The sequence below is a fragment of the Monodon monoceros genome, unplaced genomic scaffold (genome assembly GCF_005190385.1).
Source record: "Monodon monoceros isolate NGI ecotype Baffin Bay Population unplaced genomic scaffold, NGI_Narwhal_1 Super_Scaffold_12, whole genome shotgun sequence".
Taxonomy (NCBI): domain Eukaryota; kingdom Metazoa; phylum Chordata; class Mammalia; order Artiodactyla; family Monodontidae; genus Monodon; species Monodon monoceros.
The window spans coordinates 156,088,913-156,098,933 of record NW_021703768.1 but is presented as its reverse complement, the minus strand read 5'-3'; the positions used below and the strand labels follow the sequence as shown (position 1 = coordinate 156,098,933).

Genomic DNA, 10,021 nt, shown 5'->3' with positions numbered 1-10,021 from the left:
GATCCCACATGCCGCGGAACAACTAAGCCCGTGCGCCACAACTACTGAGCCTGCGCTCTAGAGCCCACGAGCCACAACTACTGAGCCTGAGCTCTAGAGCCCGCGAGCCACAACTACTGAAGCCCGTGAGCCACAACTACTGAGCCCGCGCGCCTAGAGCCCGTGCTCCACAAGAGAAGCCACCGCAGTGAGAAGCCCGTGCACCCACCCCAACGAAGAGTAGCCCCCGCTCGCGCAACTAGAGAAAGCCTGTGCGCAGCAACAAAGACCCAAGGCAGCCAAAAAAAAAAAAGTTAAAAAAAAAAAAAGAAAATAGAAAACACCCAGGGCTGTTTTTTCTGGGTCTTTCTGTTCCCATCAATGGGCTCAATCCAACATTCCCTCCAGCAAACCTCATTTACCCCCAGTGCTGGGCACCAAAATCCCTCTGGGCTTTTTATAGAAACCACTTCCCTGCCGCTGGCCCGTGGGAAATGCAGAAAATTCCCGGCGTTCCCTCAACACTTATCAGCTTGCGTTTCCCAGGATTTCGGCTTTGCCTCAGGTCTCAGCACACTCTTGCTCCTGCTGAAGTGGAAAACCAGTCTCATCTCCTCCCCTGGGGTGGTCGGCTGAGGTGTGAAACAGTTAAAAAGGGGGCAGCCCTGGGGGTTCTGACTCCAGCTTGAATTCGCATGCTGCCACCAGATGGCGGCAGAGTAAATCAATAACAAAAGAGCTGCCTCCCAACTCTGGTGTGTCCGGTGAGCTGGTTGGCCCCTCTCTCTGAGCCTCCACTGCCTCATTGCCATGGCCACGTGCCCTCTCCACGGCTGGCCAATGACCCCTACCTCTGCCTGGCCTCAGGCCTCTCCTCTAGACCCCAGTTCATTCTGTGGCCCTGCATGCTCCAGCCCTGCCCCCTCCCTGACCTGCTCTCCTTCCCCCACACCCCCAAGCTTGTCCTGATGCAGGGCCCTTACACTGGCTGTGCCTTGCCTGGCGACACTTCTCCTTTTGTTCGTATTCAGGCATTGCTGCCTCCTTCAAGAAGCCTCCCTAATAGCCTTTCTGCCTGCCCCTGACTGGTCAGGAGCCCCACAGGCCCTGGGCACTCCATGTTATGAGAGCTTGGTCCTCAAGTGGCCCCAGAGCTGGGAGACACAGAACTGGACAGGACACCCCTAGCCCTGAGGGCCGGGGTGGGGCTCCTTGGACACTTGGGAAATGTCTGGAGTGACTCCGTTTTCCAGATGAGGAAACTGAGGCACAGAGAGGGGCGGTAACTTGCCCCGGGTCACACTGGCGGGGCTGGGTTAGAACCCACGTCTGCGGGCATCTGGGGAGTGGGATCCGCTGTGACCTGCGCCCTCCTCCGACTTCCAGGCCTCTGTTCCCACCCCCACCCCGAGCTCGGGGTTTGGGGACTCGGACGCTGAGGACCCTGGGCCACTCTCCCCCACATCTCCCTGTGGGAAGGACACACAGGAGCCAGGGGGACGGTTCAGCTTTTATTGATGCACTGTGGGTCTGCCTGGCTCCCAAGAGCCGGGGGCGCAGGAAGGGGGGCACGGGCGCAGAAGCAGACCCGCCGCGTCTCTCCACAGCATGGCCTCAGTGCCCGATGGCGGGGGGGGGGGGCTCAGGGGCCGTCCTCGCCCCCCGCGTTGCTCAGCACTGAGCGGATCCAGTCTACGTAGAGGGAGACGCGAGCAAAGAAGTCAGGGTACTGGCGGGTGGCGCATCCCTGGATCACAAAGGAGTCCATGCCCTGGATGACACCATCGCAGATCAAGGGGCCACCTGAGTCCCCCTGGGGAGGGGGCAGGTCGGTCAGTCACTCAGGCCAGGCCAGCAGGCAGACGAGGCTACCTCAGGGGAAGGGGCCACGTAGGGGTGAAACGTTTCCAGTCTAGAATTTTCTTTAAAGTATGTGGGTGAGACAGGGAGGGGAGGCCCTTCTGGAGGAGAGCGGGCATTTATTGGCCCCCTGCTATATGCCTGGACCCCAGAATTCTGGGTGTGGCCCCAGGAGCAGGGCTGGGGCACCCACCCAAGGGGGAGCTGCGGGGTGGAAAAGCCCCCAGACCCATGAAGGCCCCGTTACCCCCTCACGATGGGTGTGCCCACCTTCCAGATGGTGTGACGGAGGCACCCGCCTGCCTGCCCTCCCTCCCTCTCCTGGCTGTCCCTGCAGCCACCGAGCTGCAGCCCCCAGTACATACAAAACAGATGCCAGCCCTGTGTCGGGGCACAAAGGTGCACACGTTCTGTGGCCTGCACAGGAAAGTGACCACGGTGACGCTGAGCTCCTGCAGGACCTGGGGCAGCGGCTCAGGTGCCCAGGCGGCCCCAGCCCGTGGCCAGGCACTGGGTGCCGTGGGGCAGCAGCTGGTTCTGCTGGGGGAGCTGGGCCACTGCAACCTGGGGGTTGAGGGTGGCCGGGCGGTCCAGCTGGGACAGAGGGCGGTTGGTGGGCAGTGAGTCTCCAGGACCCGCAGCCACCCGTGGACGATTATCTCAAAGTGCCTCCTCCAGGCCTTTGCACATGCTGTTCCCTCCGCCTGGCTCTACCTCAGGGGTCACCTCCTCCAGGGAGGCTGCCCTGATCACCCTCCAAACCTGCCAGGGCTCAGTTTCACATTCCCTGAGGCCATGAGACTCCCCTTTGCAGCATTGGTCACTGTTGCGTTCATTCACTTACGAAGCACTTATTGAGCACCAGCTGTATGCTTGATCCTGGGCTAAGCCCTGGGGATCCTACCTCTGCCTTCCGGGAGCTGATCTTTGGGGCTGGGAGGGGCCAAGAAGAGAACGGCAGGCGGCAGAGTCAAGGGAAACATAGCCCAGTACACTGATGAACACTGTATCGGGGGAGGGGTGGCTGTCACTCAAGTAGGGTGAAGGGAGGCTTCCCTGAGGAGGGGAGGCTGGTGCCAAGGCTGAGGGTATCTGGGAACAGCGCAGGCAGCAGGGAGGGGACATAGCTGGGCGAAGGCTGGGGGCGGGGCGTGGGGGCATCCCGCTTGCTCAGAAGGTGGTGACCGGCTCTCTCCCCACCAGGCCGTGTCCCACGCCCGCCGGGGCTCCGTACAGTAGGTGCTGGAAAATGAATGAACAGGGGTCCCTGGGCCCTGCTGGCCCCGCGCACCCACCTGCAGGAGGAGGACGTCATTCAGCTTCTCCTGTGGGTCGTAGTTGTTCTCAAACAGGCGGCTGACGCTGAACCTCTGCTCGGTGGGCTCGGAGGTCTGCAGGCTGTGCGCCTCGCTGGGACCCCGACCCCCCCCACGTGCCCCCCACCCCCGTCCTGAGGCCCAGGGTGCAGCCCCTCAGGGACTGCCCGCCGTCCCAGGAGACGCCCCCCCCCCCGCGTCTGCATCTTGCCCCCAAGGGTTGGACCCCTGGCTTGAGCTAATCCTCCTGGGGCTTCAGGGGGTCACGTCGGACTGGGGAGCAGGGCAGGTGCCTGTCTAGTTTGGGATGAGAGGGTTGGGCAGATGGACCGGAGGGGCTGAGACCAGGCAAGCGGAGGCAGGCCGCGCCTCGCCCCCTCGGACCCCCCGGGGCAGCGCCACGCCCCCTCCCTCGGAGCACCACCCCCTCCCCGGGCAGGCCCGCACCGCGCAGGCGCACTCACTCACACGTTGTTCAGGCAGTGGGCTGCGGTCAGCACGAAGCGCGGGTGGATCAAGGTCCCCCCGCAGAAGTGGTTGCTGGGGAACAGCTGCAGCGACGCCATGTAGGGGCGCGAGTGGGGCTGGGCTTCCCGCCCGCCCACTATCTCTGCGGCCCGGGCTACACCTGGGGACGCCGGGGTCAGCGGCCGTCGCCTTGCCTAACGCCCTCCGCGGCTCCCTGGACGGGGGACCGACCCCACCCCACCGCCCCATCCCCCGCCCAGGGAGCCCAGACGGGGGTCGGGGGACGAGAGCAGAGCCGCTGTGTGGCCTCCACCAGCCCCGGGACCCCTCAGAGCCTCCGTTTCCCCATGTGCAAATTGGAGGTCCCATAGCAGCACAGGGCGGCTGGGGGCTGTGGAGGGAAGAGGCCCGGGCCAGGGACAGTTAGCGCTGGGGAGAGCCCGGTGGTCATTATCATTATTATTTCTGAAGGCTCCCAGGAAGCAGCGGCGCCCAGTCCTGGAGGTCAGTAGGGGGAAGAAGCTGGCAAGATGACCCATCTTGCAGATGGACAAACTGAGGCATGAAAAAGCCTCATCAGGATGAGGGCGGAGGGGTTCCCTCACTCCGGCTTTTCCTCTGACATGTGCGTCATTCACTCGGTGACACATTCGTTCGTGCGTGCACTCTTACTGAGTGCTTGCTGGGTGCCAGGTGCTGTCCAGGGATTCTGGTTATATTGAGTCCCTAGGACACCTCCCTGGGCAGGAAGGACTAGGTTTTGCCCATTTTACAGATGGGGAAAGAGAGCTACGTATCCCAGGCCCCCCCTTTCTCTCCTCCCCTCCCCTTGAGGCATTCATCCCAAGCAGCCAGCTGAGCTGGGTCCCGCTTCACTTTCCCCATCTGAGCCGTGAGGGCATGGGACAGGCAGATGGACGGACGGACGGACTTGGGCCCCACTCACCGCCCAGCAGCACAGCCGGAAGCACCGGGGCAAGGGCAGGGCTGGAGGGTCTGCAGCTTCGGGTTATGGTTGGGCCATGCCCCCTGCCTGCCCGCCCCCTCTTATAGCCCCAATTCAGGGAGGCTATTAGGGTTGCCCCACACCTGGGCTGGGCGTCCCCACTTCCTCCTTCCAGCTTGAGGGCTCGGGAGCTTGGGGGTCAAAGCTGCACCCCAGGAAGCCTGCAGGGGCTTCAGGCTCAGGCTCGGGGTCCTCAAGAGATGCAGGAAGGTGGCTCCCACCCACCCCATGCCGGAAGTCCTCTGGACAAGGGGGCTTGTGGCCACAGCCCTCACAGTGACATGCACCCCAGCTTCCACACCTCCAAGGGGGCACTGCCTGCCCCCAGAGGGTCCCTGTAGCCCCAGCAAGGTGAGATGTGACCGACGTGTGCAGGGGTGGGATGAATCCCACTCAGCAGGACAGGAAAGGGGGTGAGGGTCTCAGAGCCCTGTGCCTCCTGAGAGCCACAGGATCATCTCTCTGCCCTCACTTTGTCTGGGGGAGTCACTCTTCCCTCTAAGGCAGAGCTCTCACCTGGGGCGATTCCTCCCCCAGGGACACCTGGAGATATCTGGGGACACCTGTGGTCGTCACGACTGGGGGGCTCCTGGCATGCAGTGGCTGGGACCAGGGATGCTGCCCCACACGGGAGGGGGCAGGGGGAGACTCTGGTGCCGGGAGACATTTATTTATGTATCTATTTATAACTGACTCATTATTATGAAAAATTTAAACCTACAGAAGCATAGATAGAGGAGCTCACGGAATTTGGGGGCCAAAAAAAAGTTTTTAAGCTTTTCATTTTAAAAGCATTTCACGCTTACAGCAGTCCGCAGAATTCCCGGATGTGCTGCCCCAGCTTCCCCGGGGCCACGTCTTGCACAAAGTTTGCCCCTCACAGGCCGCCTGGATTTCACAATCAGCCAGTCTCTGGTCCAGGATCCCCCACCCCGCCTCCCCGAGTCTCCTGGGCTCTGGGGCAGCCCCTCAGCCTCTCCTGGCCCTCATACCGTGTCCTTGGTGGCAACCTGGTGGGTTTTTGGGGGAACGTCCCTCCGAATGGGCTTGTGCGGGGTCCCCACACGGAGATGGGGTCTGCATACCGATCGATGGTCCCCAGGACGTGGGGCATCATCTCTGAGGCGCCTGCGTGTCCCTCCCACCGAGTCACACTTTCCCCTTTGGAATGAATGAACGTCTCTGAGGCAGAAACACCTGCTCTGAGTTTTGCCCACAAAGGACTCCTGGAGCAGCCTGCGTGCCTCACTGCTTCCCGCCCTGCGGGTGGCTGCCCCTCTGCCGATGCGTTTTTATTTTTTATCTTTTAAATTTTATTGAAGTAGAGTTGATTTACAATGTTGTGTTAATTTCTACTAAACGGCGAGGTGACTCAGTTATACATATATATATATATATATTCTTTTCTTTCCCCCGCCCCGGCTCTTTTTTTTCAAATTAATTTATTTTTTATATTCTTTTCCATATTCTTTTCCATTATGGTTTAACCCAGGATAGTGAATCGGGTTCCCTGTGCTCTACAGTAGGACCTTGCTGTTTATCCATCCTATGTATAATAGTTTGCATCTGCTAACCACAAACTCGCAGTCCATCCATCCCTCCCCCACCCCTCTCCCCCTTGGCAACCATAACTCTGTTCTCTATGTCCATGAGTCTGTTTCTGTTTCAAAGATAGGTTCATTTGTGTCATATTTGAGATTTCACATATAAGTGATATCACATGGTATCTGTCTTTCTCTTTCTGACTCACTTCACTTAGTATGGTCATCTCTAGGTCCATCCATGTTGCTGCAAATGGCATGATTTCATTTCTTTTTTATGGCTGAGTCGTATTCCATTGTATATATGGACCACATCTTCTTTATCCATTCATCTGTTGATCAGAATTTAGGTTGTTTCCATGTCTTGGCTATTATAAATAGTGCTGCTATGAACACAGGGGTGCATGTATCTTCTCAAATTATAGTTTTGTCTGGGTATGTGCCCAGGAGTGGGATTGCTGGGTCATATGGCAACTCTATTTTTAGTTTTTTGAGGAACCTCCATACTGTTTTCCTTAATGGCTGCACCAACTTACATTCCCACCAACAGTGTAAGAGGGTTCCCTTTTCTCCACACCCTCTCCAGCGTTTGTAATTTGTAGACTTTTTGATGGTGGCCATTCTGACCCGTGTGAGGTCAGAATTCACACCTCATTGTATTTTTGATTTCCTCTTCTCTAATCACTAGTGATCTTTTCATGTGCCTGTTGACCATCTGTATTGCCGAAGTGTTTTTAAGTCACACATCAGCCCAGTCACTCGGGAAAGGCCGCCGGGTGTCTGGGACTCTGCAGCCCTGGGTGTGGCCCTGACATGTCTCCACAGAAACCCGGGGCTGCTGTGCCTTTTGCTTTCAGAACTGGTTTTTCTCGTTTGACAAGAACATCTCTTCGGACTGGCACTGTCCGGTCCAGCGGGGCAGGCTGCTTGGTGCCTCGGTTTCCCCACGTGTACAATGGGGTGATCATAGTAATAGTCCCTCCCCCAGGGCGACAGCAGGAGGATTGGATAAGTTAGAGTATTGGAGTGTGTGGGCGCGCAGTGAAGTGAGGTGAGCACAGGTGCCAGCCCTGTCGCTGCCACCCCACCACTCCCTTCCTTTTTCTGCTGTGCTTCTCCCCGTCTCAGCCCATCCTCTCGGCGGCTGGGCCGGGTCAGCACGTGCCTCTCTCAGATCCAGGCTCTTCTGGGGGCAGACGCGGGGCGAGTACACCCCAGGGTCTGGAGTCCCTCGCCTTGGTTCACATTCTGCTGTGCTTTGTGATTCTGGGCTAGAAACGCCACCTCTCTGGGCCTCGGTTTCCCCATCTGTTAATGATGGGGAGTCATGAGAACAACCCCACCTCAGGGGCTGACTTCCCTAATACAGTTAAGAGCTTGATGAAAGGGGATACACACAGGGGAGCATCACTCAGCCCTGAAAAGGAGAGAGACACTGACACTCGCTACAGCGTGGATGGACCCTGAGAACACGATGCTCAGTGAGAGAAGCCAGACACAGAAGGACACACAGGGTGTGATTCCATTGATGGGAAACGTCCAGAACAGGCAGAGGGTTCCTGGTTGTCAGGGGCTGGGGGAGAGCATGAGGGTGAGTGCTCATGGGGACAGGGCTTCTTTTCAGGGTGGTGAGAATGTTCTGGAATTAGAGGTGGTGGTTGCACAACCCCGTGACTGTACTAAACGCCGCTGAATTGTTAAGCTGGTGGGTTGTATGGTAGGAGAAGTACATTTCGATAAAGCTTTAACTGAAAAAGAAAAAGAAACACACACACACAACCTTGCTAGGTAACTGCCCACGGGGTCCTGGCCGAAAGCTCTCACTCCCCAGGGAGCCTCCCGGTGGGTGGGGTGGGGCGTGGGGGGGAGGGGAGTCACAGCATCAGACAAGACAGGGGGATGGCCCGGGGTCCTCCTCTCTGCTCCAGGCCTGGGGTGGGGGCAGGCAGGTGAGTGCAGGGCTGGGGGGCTGCCTGAAGGCAGAGGCTTAGGAAGGCATGGGACTGGGTGGGGAGCTGGGGCCACCGGGAGCCCTGGGGGTTGTAACTGGGAGGGAGGGAACCATCGGGGGCCTCTGGGGGTCGGGCCGGCAGGTGGAGGGGAAGTGGGGCTGGAAGCTGTGGCCTCGGCCCCTTCCCGCTCCAACTGTGGCTGGTGCAACAGGCAACGGCCTCGCCGGGAACGCGGGCTGGGGCGGGGTGAGGGGGCAAGCGGACCCGAGCCGACCCACCCAGGATCGAGGGAAGGAGGGCGGGAGAGGCTCAGCCTCTGTGTCTCTGCCTCTTTTTCCTCTTCTCTCCTGAAAAAGGAAAAACACTCCTTTCTTGAGGGGGCCAGTGTTGGGGGCTCCAAGCTGAGACCATATGCTCTTGGACCCCAACACCCTAGGGCCTCAGTTTCCCCATCTGAACAATCAGCAGGTGGGACCCCTGAGACCATTCTGGGCTCCTGAGCCGCTGACATTCCTCTCTGGGCCTCAGTTTCCCCTTCTATAAAGCAGGGCCCATTGTGAACCCCCAATTCCACTCCTGGGTACAAATCCATAGCATTGAAAATCAATGTTCAAACAAAACATGTACACAAATGTCCACAGCGACGTGATTCACATTAGCCAGGGTGGAACCAACCCAGAGACCATCGACGGACGATGGATATACATCCCTCCACACCCAGGAACATCACTCAGCCGTGAAAAAGTGTGAAGCACTGACACTCACTACAGCGTGGATGGACCCTGAGAACACGATGCTCAGTGAGAGAAGCCGGACACAGAAGGACACACAGGGTGTGATTCCTTTGATGGGAAACGTCCAGAGCAGGCCGATCCACAGACACAGAGAGTTAGTGGTTAGTGGTTGTCAGGGGCTGGGGGAGGGGGAGGAGAGGTGACTGCCGATGGGGACGGAGCTTCTTTTGGGGGTGATGGAAAGCGGTGAGGGTTGCACAACCTAGTGAAATACACTAAAAACCACTGAATTGTTCCCTTTAAAAGAGTGAATTTTATGTTATGTGAATTTCACTGCAATAAATTATGAAAAACAAATAAACAGACCCAGGTCCCACAGACCAGGCCTGTAGGATGGGATGAAGGCCTGGCACACAGCTGGTGCCCAATAAGCGTCAGCAACGCCAGTGGTGATAGGAGCTCCCTGGGCCTCGGGCTCCCCATCTGTAAAACGGCTTAATGGCGACACAACTAACCTTGGTGGCCGGTGAGTGTGGGCCATCGCTGGGGGCTTCTGGGGCAGTGAGGGGGTGGAGGGCACGCGGTCAGGGCAGGGGGCTCGGGACCGCACAGACCCCAACACCACCCGGCTCGGGGCACAGCGCCGCCCCTTCGAGCCCCTCCCCTCCCCTGCGTGTTGGGGCATCAGCAGTGCCTCCAGGAGAAGGGAAGAGCTGGGCATCTCCATTTCGGCCCCGACGCCGGCTGGGCTGAGCCCCTTCCACAGCTGTGTGCTACCCGCCCGCCCCGGCCTTCTGTGGTCTCCCCACCGCCAGCCCGGAACACTGGATCCTTTGCAGCCTCTTTCCCTCGAGCCACGTGGCAGGACCTGTCCCCGTCTGTGCAAGGTGACACGTGGGCAGCCCCCAGGGCGGCACCTGGTTCGGATGCCCGACCCGTCCCTGCCACCCCGTCCCCCCCACCCCAGACGAGACACCGCAGACGGCAGGCTTCGTGATCAACCCCCTGGGTGAAAAGCCCACCTCCCAGAAGGCCAGCAGGCATTTCTCACGCACTGGGTGAGGGGCAGTGTTTCCACATCGTCAAGAGCCTTCTGTGTTTCTTTGCTGTGAACTGCTTACATCCGTGACCCACTTTTTTACTACTGGGCTCTAATTTTTTTCCT

At 58.8% G+C, this 10,021-nt stretch overlaps 1 protein-coding gene across 1 annotated transcript; it reads right to left on the bottom strand.

Annotated features, from left to right (window-relative positions):
* Window positions 1-1,621: 1,621 nt before the first annotated feature.
* PRTN3 (proteinase 3) lies at window positions 1,622-4,615 on the bottom strand. The gene is given in 6 exon segments (XM_029216857.1): window positions 1,622-1,792; window positions 2,205-2,316; window positions 2,318-2,433; window positions 3,135-3,249; window positions 3,621-3,783; window positions 4,570-4,615. Coding segments are annotated over 5 exon segments (615 nt in total). The 5' UTR covers window positions 3,722-3,783; window positions 4,570-4,615.
* Between the last annotated feature and the right edge of the window lie 5,406 nt (window positions 4,616-10,021).